The following is a 12718-nucleotide window of genomic DNA, read 5'->3' as shown; positions in this document are numbered from 1 at the left end:
GTAATGATACTTTGATAGAATTGTTCCTCATGTAATACTTTGATAGAGTTGTTCCTCATGTTACACTTTGATAGAGTTGTTCCTCATGTAATGATACTTTGATAGAGTTGTTCCTCATGTAATGATACTTTGATAGAGTTGTTCCTCGTGTAATGATACTTTGATAGAGTTGTTCCTCGTGTAATGATACTTTGATAGAGTTGTTCCTCGTGTAATGATACTTTGATAGAGTTGTTCCTCATGTAATGATACTTTGATAGAGTTGTTCCTCATGTAATGATACTTTGATAGAATTGTTCCTCATGTAATACTTTGATAGAGTTGTTCCTCATGTAATGATACTTTGATAGAGTTGTTCCTCATGTAATGATACTTTGATAGAGTTGTTCCTCATGTAATGATACTTTGATAGAGTTGTTCCTCATGTAATGATACTTTGAGAGAGTTGTACCTCATGTAATGATACTTTGATAGAATTGTTCCTCATGTAATGATACTTTGATAGAGTTGTACCTCATGTAATGATACTTTGATAGAGTTGTACCTCATGTAATGATACTTTGATAGAATTGTTCCTCGTGTAATACTTTGATAGAGTTGTTCCTCATGTAATGATACTTTGATAAAGTTGTTCCTCATGTAATGATACTTTGATAGAATTGTTCCTCATGTAATGATACTTTGATAAGAGTTATTCCTCATGTAATGATACTTTGATAGAGTTGTTCCTCATGTAATGATACTTTGATAGAGTTGTTCCTCATGTAATGATACTTTGATAGAATTGTTCCTCATGTAATGATACTTTGATAGAGTTGTTCCTCGTGTAATGATACTTTGATAGAGTTGTTCCTCATGTAATGATACTTTGATAGAGTTGTACCTCATGTAATGATACTTTGATAGAGTTGTTCCTCATGTAATGATACTTTGATAGAGTTGTTCCTCATGTAATGATACTTTGATAGAGTTGTACCTCATGTAATGATACTTTGATAGAGTTGTTCCTCATGTAATGATACTTTGATAGAGTTGTTCTGGGCTGGGGTGCACAAACCGAAAGTGTGTGCCACCCAAACCGGAGAGAACAAACTGCGGGTTCTGATTCGTTGAAATCATAAAACATCTGTTTCAACCAATCCAACACTGCGGGTGGCTCCTGTTTGTGTGGCAACCTTGTTGTGCACCTTAGCCCTGCACTCTAGAGTGAAGATGTGCACAAGAAAGTTACCAGGCAGGTGTAAGCCAACCACGGCATCAGATTGGTTAAAATTGAGGTTGATTTGTAATTTGAATCAATTTGACCCAGCAGCTTTTGTCCACCGGGTTGGTAACTTGAATCAATTTGACCCAGCTGCTTTTGTCCACCGGGTTGGTAACTTGAATCAATTTGACCCAGCAGCTTTTGTCCACCGGGTTGGTAACTTGAATCAATTTGACCCAGCAGCTTTTGTCCACCGGGTTGGTAACTTGATCAATTTTACCCAGCAGCTTTTGTCCACTGGGTTGGTAACTTGAATCAATTTGACCCAGCAGCTTTTGTCCACCGGGTTGGTAACTTGATCAATTTGACCCAGCAGCTTTTGTTCACCGGGTTGGTAACTTGAATCAATTTGACCCAGCAGCTTTTGTCCACCGGGTTGGTAACTTGAATCAATTTTACCCAGCAGCTTTTGTTCACCGGGTTGGTAACTTGAATCAATTTGACCCAGCAGCTTGTCCACCGGGTTGGAAACTTGATCAATTTGACCCAGCAGCTTTTGTTCACCGGGTTGGTAACTTGAATCAATTTGACCCAGCAGCTTTTGTCCACCGGGTTGGTAACTTGAATCAATTTGACCCAGCAGCTTTTGTCCACTGGGTTGGTAACTTGAATCAATTTGACCCAGCAGCTTGTCCACCGGGTTGGTAACTTGATCAATTTGACCCAGCAGCTTTTGTTCACCGGGTTGGTAACTTGAATCAATTTGACCCAGCAGCTTTTGTCCACCGGGTTGGTAACTTGAATCAATTTGACCCAGCAGCTTTTGTCCACCGGGTAGGTAACTTGAATCAATTTGACCCAGCAGCTTTTGTCCACCGGGTTGGTAACTTGATCAATTTGACCCAGCAGCTTTTGTCCACCGGGTTGGTAACTTGAATCAATTTGACCCAGCAGCTTTTGTCCACCGGGTCGGTAACTTTGTGGTGCACATCAGCCTGGCCAGCGGAAGACACTCTGTTATGGGAGAAAGTCTATGGCTCTGGGAAGGTTCCCCAACTTGTAGCAGCATATTGTTGCGCCTGGCCAGCGGAAGACACTCTGTTATGGGAGAAAGTCTATGGCTCTGGGAAGGTTCCCCAACTTGTAGCAGCATATTGTTGCGCCTGGCCATCGGAAGACACTCTTATGGGAGAAAATCTATGGCTCTGGGAAGGTTCCCCAACTTGTAGCAGCATATTGTTGCGCCTCCGGAATCCATGTCATTGTCTGGGTGTACAAAGAAGAAGAGAAATGTAATAGCATTTCTGAATTTGGGTCAAAAGCAGCAGGCTACGCTTTTTTCTGGAACTTGCAGATCACCACACATTTGGAATGATACACACTGATGGAAAGCAGATCAATTGTGAAATAAAATTGTTTTTATACTGCCTAAATTGAAAAAGAAAGCCTTTATTTCTGCTCACAAACTGGACTTGAAGGATCAGCTTTATTTTGGGTGTAGTTGCGCTTTCTGTGCTGATGTGTTCATCTAACTAAAAGTGAAGTTAGAAGGCAGAAACATTGCAGTAAGATCATTAACGCAGTAGGTTTGACTTTCATACCCGTTTTTGCAGTAGCTGAATATAGATTTTATTTATCTTGTCCCACAGGGAATCGGACATCACAAAGGAGAGAATCCAGAAGATCGTGTCAGCAGGAGCCAACGTCATTCTGACGACAGGCGGCATCGACGACTTGTGTCTCAAGTACTTTGTGGAGGCCGGGACCATGGCCGTCAGACGCTGCAAGAAACCTGATCTCAAGCGCATTGCCAAGGCCACAGGAGGTGGGTGTTGTTTACTGCTTTCCTGTCATGTTTTATTTCATTGTCCTATTGCTTGAAAATTAGGGTCCCTTCCTCCACTTAGTGTAAAGCTTCAAGCAACAAGAATCACGCTGCCCAGATGTGTGTATGTTCAGGTGTTATCAGCCCACCTTCGCCTCAGGCAGAATGACCAAGGTCTTTCACGTGCTATGGTGGTGAAACGGGGCCGGGATTTGGGTACCGTCCGAGTCATGTTGTGTTTGGCTTTGTAGTTGTTGAGAAATCAAAATTAGTTTTGATTCTTAGTCTGTGAACAAATGCATGTTGATGCATGTTGCTGTTTCTGTAACTGTTTAATGTAAGCCATGCAGGTAGTTTGCTGAAAGACGTGTTCTTACTGACACATTTTGCTATTAATGAAGGTTTGTTTTTCCAAGCATCCAAGTAAGACTTATATGGTTTGTGTGGTGTGCAGCTACGTTCATGATGACCCTGGCCAACCTGGAAGGGGAGGAGTCGTTCGATGCGTCCATGCTGGGCCATGCAGATGAGGTCTGTCAGGATCGTATTTGTGACGATGAGCTCATCTTGATCAAGGGGTGAGTTGGCATGAAGGAATGCCAGTGGCACTTATTGTGGCAAGGTTGTTCTCACCCATGCATGGAGGCAGACACAGATCCCCCCATCCATACACACACAACAAGAAACAACAACAGATCATACAAGCAAACAAAAGTGACCCAAAATAAACACCTAGGCACACCCAAAATAAACACATAGGCACACCCAAAAGTGACCCAAAATAAACACATAGGCACACTCAAAATAAACACATAGGCACACCCAAAAGTGACCCAAAATAAACACATAGGCACACTCAAAATAAACACATAGGCAAACCCAAAAGAAAATGTATGGATCATTCACTGTTTTGCTTAAAATTGAGTCAACGTAAATCTGCGCTTTGGGGTTTCGTTCAATTGCTTGGTGTTTTATTTGGGATTCACATAAGATCCTTCAGGAATATACAGTAGATTGTTATGAAGTTGCGTGTGTTCATCAGTCCAAAGAGTAGAAATGAAGATTGTAATGAAGTCGTTTGTATTGGGCCAAAGTTTATCCACAAAGCAGACCTGTTTACACTACACATTGAGCGTAGTAAACTACGAATTTGAATAATATACTACGCAACTACGCAAGTCTGTCGTTTTCTACGCAAACGGTATTTAAAAAAATAAAATAAAAAAATTTTTTTTTCTTTTTTGTCTTTACACCTGTTCCTTGTCCCGTTGTGCTCTCACACCGCCCCGTCCCTGCACGCAAACGGTATTGTTTCGGCTACGCATATCACAATCCGTAATTTTCTTCATCTCCCTTGACCGATCCATTTTCCAATCCATGTTTTCGGCCAGCAGTCGTTTGCTGCGTGCAGCGCGTAAAGCGCCCACGGGCGTTGCGTTGTAGCTTGTTTAATGCCGAATAGGCTTCTCCAAGCAAATGCCGGGCACAACTGAAAGCGTTACTGCCAAACCATGCGGGCGTTTTGACACAATGGCTGAACGCAGAGCACACGAAAGTGAAGATGAGAACTGTGAAGAAAATGACTCCGAAAGGCCACCGACCAAAAAGAAAAAGACGAGCAATGCGCCGAACCAAGTCTTTCTGCCAAAATATCATCAGGATTACCCATGCTTTGTCTTCGCGGAAAGGAAAACATCATGCTCATTGCACTGTCTGCAATTCCCATTTTTCCGTCAGTCAATCAATACATGTGGTAAAAAGTAGCAATCATTGTTCTTGTTGTTGTGATAGGTCGACGAGAAATTCTACACATTCAATTACAAAACTACACATTTGCCTCATTTTGCTCCCAGAAAATACACATACAATGTTTTAGGAGTAAACAGGTCTGACAAAGTGACACGATTTGGAGAAGGTTCCCGATCTTTGTCCTTGTGTGTGTTATTCAGGCCGAAGAGTCGCTCAGCAGCGTCCATCATCCTGCGCGGTGCCAACGACTTCATGTGTGACGAGATGGAGCGGTCGGTGCACGACGCCCTCTGTGTGGTGCGACGCGTCCTGGAGTCCAAGACCGTTGTGGTCGGGGGTGGCGCAGTGGAGGCGGCACTTTCCATTTACCTCGAGAACTTTGCTACCTCTCTGGTGAGTCAGTTGCTTGAATGATTATTGAAAGCTCTTCTTGTTTGCTTCATCATGCACTTTTAGCCTTCACTTGAGACCTAGACTGTGGGGGCTTATTTTGACTGCAGATAATGATACTTTGATGGCCTAGTCCTGTATTAGCCCTTGGAAGTGATGTTACACACTGAAAGAATCGCGACTGTTTGACATTCACTCAGTAGGATGGTGTACCTCACACGCGGCTAAATCTGATTAAATTACATATTCTTACGCAACTCACATAGAAAGCATTAACTTCAGTTAAAGTGCTAGGACACTGAACTACGCTTCACCCCAAAGGGGAAGCAACCCCCTAAAAAAGAACGGCCTTGACCTCTAACCCAAGCTATACAAGAGTCGAGGTCATACCGTCACGTGACCTATCACGCGTGACTCAACCGCCGCCATGTTGAAACCTCACTCCCACTTCAGTCTCCAAGTAGTTCGGACGCTTTTTACACTACGCTGCAGGCTTTTAGCCTACTGTCTTCTGGACAGTGTTTCACCCCGTCTACAGGTCCCTGCTTCTCATGCACAAGTTTGGGTGAGCTCGTTCTAATTGTTTGCTTTTGCTTGCGTTTGTTTCTTTCTCCGTTGTTCGGTCTGGTTGTTGTTTATCAATATCATAACTCAGACTGGTTTTTTGTCAGCAATGGCTGACAAGGAGAAATAGAAACCACAGACTAGTCAGTAGCTGCTGAGGTTTCTCCTATTAAGTTCGCATAAAGAGAAAGGCAAAGGCACTACCATTTCTGTTCTTGACCCAGCTTCTCTTACTACTACGTCTGTTAAATAGCCTTGAATGGTTGAAAACGACGTTAAAGGCATATGTACGCGCTCCCGTGTTTACAAAGTGTAGTTTGTCTATAATCGATGTCAAACGCACCATAAGACCATGTAATGACGATATGTCGCCATGCGCCGACCATATACTTGTTTTACAGCTTGTTCTAGCCTCTGAAAAAGTGAGGATGTCAACAAAGACGCGGAGGTTTTTCCCTTGCGTCAACGCTACCTCTGTGGCAAATCTAGATAAATAGGACGATCTAGATCAAAATAAAATTGCAATATCTTGCAGGGAACTTAATTTAGCATGTCTCCAGCTGTGGGTAAAGCAATTAGTGTGTATAGTCATCGAGTACATATGGCTTTAAACACTATATAAAGAAGAAAGAAAGAATGTCTGTTAAATTTCGGACCCTATGAGTCCAATCATGCCGGTGCTGAAGCAGGTTAAATTTAGGTTACTTCAGCCAAGGCAAACACTGTGGGAAAGAATACTTGTGTTAAAGATGGTTTTTCTTCCCTTTTTTTGAGATGTTTTCGACCCAAATGTATAACATGTTGCCATTCGTCGATTTTGTGCTCGCTCCCGGCGGGAGTGGGCGACGCGGCTTGTTGTCACGCATCGAGGTTCCGCCTTCATGCACAGTCACTTCGGCTGACGTGCACGCAGAGGAGTGTGTTTACTTCATACGAGGAGCTTTCACGCTCTACAGGTTAGTCAAGTTCACCGGTAGCCAGGTTCTCTGGTGAAAGTGTTCAAGTTGGGCCGGAACTAGTAGCCCCCCCGCCACGGCCGGGGGGTGAAAGTACGACTCCCCGGAGGCTATCGCTCTTAGCAAGCGGAACTCGGGGGGTCGACACCGGACAACAAGTTGGGCCGGAACTAGTAGCCCCCCCGCCACGGCCGGGGGGTGAAAGTACGACTCCCCGGAGGCTATCGCTCTTAGCAAGCGGAACTCGGGGGGGTCGACACCGGACAACAAGTTGGGCCGGAACTAGTAGCCCCCCCGCCACGGCCGGGGGGTGAAAGTTCGACTTTCCCAGAGGCTATCGCTCTTAGCAAGCGGAACTCACGGGGGGTCGACACCGGACAACGAGACAGTTGTACTCACAGGCAGACTGGTATGTCTCCGGTGAATGTAAACAAGTCTCAACTTCCTCCCTCTGGGCAGGAAGCTGCTTTCGGGCAGGCTTTGCACGGTTTTTCCGTTTTGCAATCAGCCTCGCCTGTGGTGGATCGTTTTAGTGACGCAGCTAGTCACAGTGACTTTCACGGTCCGGCCACAGCAGATTCGGAGTTCGACGATTCTCACTCAGTTTCTGAGGAGGAAGTTGATGTCAAGTTGTCACTCAGACTTAACACTGTGTTCCGTGTGAGGTACTCTCTGCCAGGCTGCCACCAGCTAAAAATAACCGGCAGTACCACTCTCCTCCTGCCGATTTACCCTTTCCTTCCTCCAACCCCTTCCGCCCACACTGGCGCCTGAAATATATATAGGGCCAGACCTGCACTCTTCTTTGTCTGCAGCGCTAGCGTGCGTGGCCCCAGCTCTCTGTTATGCTGTGTTGATAACCTGGATGCCGCGAGCAGAGAGATAGCAGTCGAGCAGAGAGATAGCAGTCGTTCTGAGTGTGTGGTGGCCACAGAGATATTGCCTATTTCGGGAACTGATGTTTTTAGTGTGTTTAGTTGTATTTATTGCAATGCATGCCACAATTCACAAGACAGAAGAAAGGATACATGAGAGAATTAGAAAAAGTGTGTTCCCCCCCCCCCCCCCCCCCAAGTATATAATTATGCGACTCTTTGCACTCTGAAAAAAAATGTGCATGCTGCATTTAATGAAACACCTTGAAACAACGCAGTAAACAAAACATCCTAAATGTGCCACAATAAAAGAACACAAAATAATGAAAGATAAAGACAAAGGTAATCCCCAAGTACATAATACATATATACAACACTTTACGAAATATATACAAACAGTAGAGTATATACAGTCGTATATTTACATACATATTATGCCAAGGACTACTAGTAGAAGTCATTGATGGTGCGCATGTAAAATTTGTTTTGCGTTTATATAAGTATATAATTCAAAATAGTGTAGATAATGTCAGTAACATATAAGAAAGAAAACTGTTCATGTTACAGTGTTAGCTGCATGTGAATAAAACAAAAAAGCTTACCTCACGGCCCTCCTATACAAGTCTCACAAACTTGTATATATATAATATACCACAGGAGAAAAAAAAACGTAGCTCGCGCGCGCTCACCCAAATCCGCGCGAAGTGCCACATGATATTATACCCCGACAACACATAGGCGGATAATACATGTATGTCAATAGTATGAAACAAAACATGCCACAATTTTCAAGACAGAAGAAAGGGTAAATGAGAGAATTAGAAAAAGTGTTTGCTCCTCAAGTATATAATTATGCCACTCTTTACACTCTGAAAAACATGTGCATGTTGCATTTAAAGAAACAGGAACGGCACAGTATGTAAGACGGCAGAAGACAACACAGTAAACAAAACATCCTAAATGTGCCACAAAAAAAGAACACTAATTAATGTCGTATTTAAAAACATATTATAGGCATGCGTATGGTGCGCATGTGAAATTTGTTTTGCGTTTATATAATTCAAAATAGTGCAATTAATGCCTGTAATATAAAAGAAAGAAAAAACGGTCTTTCAATACATGTTCATGCAAATTGTTAGCTGCATGTGAAGAAAACAAAAAGCCTACCTGACCCTGCAACTGTTGGTCAGTAATCCAATAGCAGCACACAAGTCGATTTGAAAGTTTTTCAACACAGTTTTTCACTCGTATTGTTCTCACAAACTTGTATATATACCACAGGAAAGAAAACACGACAGTCAACAGAGCTGCATATAATAGCGTACTGTAGCGAGTGCCTGTTCCGAGCGAGAACCTGCGCGTGGGTTAATTCACAAAACTTACCCCACAAAACTGCTCGAGAAATCATACACAAACACCTGGAGCGAAACTTGTTTTCACTCTATCACACAGTTAAGACTAAGTACTTACGGACGGCAAAATAAAAACACAGTCGGTGGCTGTTATCAGTATTCAGTGTGATTATAAACTGATATACAACGCGCAAATTCTGTTTCTTTTAACAGGAACAAAGAACAAGAGCTGAGTGCCAGTGATATTAGTATTCCACAAAATCAAACAAAACGAGTCGAATGGCTGAACTCTAGTTTGCACCAACACAATGCCTGTATATTCAAGTAACAAAATATACAAGATGAACATAATCCCAAGCGTAAGTCACTGAAACGATCCCTTTTTCACACCAAGAATCACGTATTTTTTCAAACTGGCGCCATGCCACACATGCTCCAGAGAAGCCTTTGTCTGCTAGAGACAGCGCGCGAAAGGGAATAGGTCACGGGGCGCGCGCGCGGCACGCTATAGTAAGCCGAGCCAGCTCTAAGAACAGTTCAGCTGAAAGTGCAAATCCCGCGACCAAATGGAACAGTGTGTTAAACCAGCTATGGTTACTGCAGCTCAGGTGTCTGCCAAGTACTTCGCTGAAGGGGTGACAGCTATGACAAGCTCTGCGGCACCACCACCCTCAGTGGTGGGTGATTTCCGCCCTGCTTTAATGGAAGTTCAGGGATATCGTTTTAGCGAGTCTCCTTCTGTTGCTTACGAACTTTCCAGGGTGCTGGCTAGAACTTCGGGTTCCGAGAATAGCTTGCCTGTGGATACTGTGCCTTTACTGGCTGCACACGGTCAGGCTCCTGATGCTGCTCAGCCATGGCTTGCCTCAGACCAGTTACGGAAGTCGAGCACTTCGTTTCATTCACGCAAGTTTGCTCTCTCCCGTCGTCATCACAGTCTTATTGAGACTTACTCTTTGCCGAGTGCACCGCTTCCGGTCACTCCGGAGTCGGCTAATCTCAGAGAGGATGTCTATCGTTTGGACAAACATTGTGCTTACTCTGAAGGCGCATTACTTGGTTTGGATGAAACGGGAAGATACTCGTTGGAACTTGCGTCTCTTTCAGAGACACTTCTTCGATCTCTTTCGCGGTCGATCGCGGTGTCGTCGGATCCTTTCGTATTTCGAAACGACTCTAGCGTGAAAGACGTCCCCATACTCCTGGCCTCTTTGGCTAAGGTTTCAGCCGAACAAATGTCAGTCGTGGCACGGTTGTACGCACTTGCGGTTTACACACGCAGGGACGCTTTCTTGTCTGGCTCTAGAATTTTAACTTGGGGAAGTTTTCTCATATGATTCTCTTTTTCCACCACTTCCTTTGTGGGCAGCGATGCGGCGTTGCTTTCGCTTGCGTCACCCGCGCAAGTAACGCTTCACTCGCTGAGCGATATCCGTAGTCCTAGGTTACACCAAGCCTAAGAACTTAGTTTATTCTTTTCTTCGTACTACGGAACCGCTTCCGGTTGCACCGGACTTGTCGATCATACATCTTAACGTTCATAGCAAGGAGAAACTGTCTGTTTTCAAGAACAATGATCTCCTGGCTGTGGAAGATTGTGGCCGCTCTTCTTTCTATTATCCGCGTCTTGGTACAAGACTTTGATTCGTTCTTTCCCTTGTGCGGTTTCGTACTCACGGGATGCCTTTGTGTTCTGTCGGGACACATATACAAAGGGTTTAGCTTTGCTGTTCGTCTGGGAAAAGGCCTCGGCCGACAGTATTGTTCTGTCGGTGAGACTTAAATCTCTTCCTTGCTCGAGGGTCTTCTTTGCGAATCCTCTTATTTGCACACGGACTCTTCTCTAACAGAGAGAATCTCACAGCAAAAGGAAAAGCCCACGGCAGGCCTCGGCTTCTCTTATCAGAGAAAAGCGCTAAGGCCAACAAAAAAAAATTGTCTGTTTAGGGTAACCCGACCGACCCTATCGATTTGGCGCCGACCCAAAAACTTTTTTTTGATTTCAAAAAAAAAAAAAAAAAAAAAAAAGAGTTAAAAATGCTAAAAAGAGACATTTGGCGTTTCTTTCTCTCCCTTTCTCTCTGTTTTATTTATACGTTAGTTTTGAAACATGTATTCATCAAATATAAGAAGTGAATGTTCAGCCAACATAGCATTTACACAAAAAAAAAAAAAAAAAAAAAAAAAAAAAAAAAAATTTACCTACCTACCGACCCTACTTTTTTTGGTCATGTTACCCTAAACAGACAATTTTTTTTTTTTGGCCTAAGCTGTCCGTTCTCAGCTTTGGTTTTTTATCTTCTTCTCGGCTTGGCACGTTGCCAAATACCCGCCAACCACTTTATCTCCTCGAGGCGATTTAGCGGTAGGGTTCAGTGGGCAAACAATAGCATGCTTTCATGCATACTCTTGGCACTTCGGCGCCACCCTTCTCTCTGCCTCTGTGTTTTCCCACAGCGGCTGGAGGGGCGATTAGAACTTCCACTTTATTGAGGGAGGCACTGGGGCCCTTCCTGTTGGGTCACTTATATAGATCGTGCATATATTTAATTCAGATCTTCAGGGCTCTGGTTTCGTTTTCTAAGCAATCAAATGAAGAGCTGGAACATGTTAGTGTCTTTTCTTGACTGGTTCACAGACACAACCAATCTTTGGATTCTCACACCACTGCTCATGCAGGGCGTTCCCGTTGGTTCTCTCTCCACCAGCGAAGCAGTTCTGTCTCTTGCGGATTTCTTTCCTCTTGTCAGGGGATAACATGTGTTGATTCAATCAGACAACACCACAGTGGTCTTTTATCTCAATAAGCAGGGGGTGGCATCTCGCCCCTTATCACTGCCACAGCGAGCATGCGAGGTTTTGATGTGGTTTTTACCACCACGAGATCTTTTTAGCGGTGAAGTACCTTTCTGAGAGGCTCTATGTATTTATTGGCAGACTCTAGTCAGTCGGCCAAGAATGTCCACTCGGATTGGACCCTATCTCACTACGCGCTTCTACTCCTTCTGGTGAATTTGGAGAAGCCGCTGATAGAAGTTTTGCCTCTCGGTACTATCACCTTCTGCTAAATGTTCGTCTCCCTGTTCCCGGATAATACTCTCGATTTTACTTTGAGCGGCCTGTTGGTCGCACATTATGGGCCCATTCAATCTTGGTTGCCAGTCCTTTGGGCTGGCAAGAGGGCGCCGTTTTTACACTCGAGCCACACGGGTGTCTACTGTAAGGGAATCATTGAGACGCTCAGGGGCTTCTGCCCCAACTCTGGATTTGGTCTAGAGATTCCATAGGGGTTCAGCGTCTTCGTTTTGTGTCACTTTGACTGGCTTGGAACTAATGGCGTATATTAACGGAAAGAACTCCACTTCTCTCCGTTCAATGCGGGTGGCGAACCACCTATCCTGGCTTTCCGATTTTTCTCCCACGTCTCTGAATTAAGACTTTATGTGATTTCAGTTGCACTGACACAGCTAGGTCGCAAAATATTTTCACTTGGGTTCTTTGTAGCCAGCGTGATTAAAGGGAACCTCCCTTTGGTTGGCTGAAAGCAAATCTCCAGTCCCGACTTGGGACTTGCTCCTAGTTTTGGAGTTTTTGAGTTCGGATTGTTTAATCCTTGACAAAATTAGCCTCTTCTAGAGGCAATGATTTAGTGAAGTCAACCTTAGCTAAATGGACTGCCACATTGATTAGGCATGCCTACAGTGGTGGCAAGGAAAAGGGGGGGGGGGCAGTCAGTCCTCCCTTTTCAGGCAGCACGGGCTCAAGAGGTCAGAGTGTAGGCCTCTTCTTTACCTGTTCTCAAG

At 44.2% G+C, this 12718-nt stretch overlaps 1 protein-coding gene across 1 annotated transcript in view; it reads left to right on the top strand.

Moving 5' to 3' along the window:
• The window catches only part of LOC138979790 (T-complex protein 1 subunit alpha-like), a 34788-nt gene that overhangs the window by 18976 nt on the left and 3094 nt on the right, over positions 1 to 12718 (top strand). The window contains exons 8-10 of the mRNA XM_070352532.1: positions 2854 to 3029; positions 3484 to 3607; positions 4979 to 5171. Coding sequence (XP_070208633.1) covers positions 2854 to 3029; positions 3484 to 3607; positions 4979 to 5171 — 493 coding nt within the window. The remainder of the gene's footprint in view (positions 1 to 2853; positions 3030 to 3483; positions 3608 to 4978; positions 5172 to 12718) is intronic.

Source organism: Littorina saxatilis, linkage group LG11, assembly GCF_037325665.1.
Source record: "Littorina saxatilis isolate snail1 linkage group LG11, US_GU_Lsax_2.0, whole genome shotgun sequence".
NCBI lineage: Eukaryota > Metazoa > Mollusca > Gastropoda > Littorinimorpha > Littorinidae > Littorina > Littorina saxatilis.
This window is presented reverse-complemented; position numbering and strand designations above follow the sequence as displayed.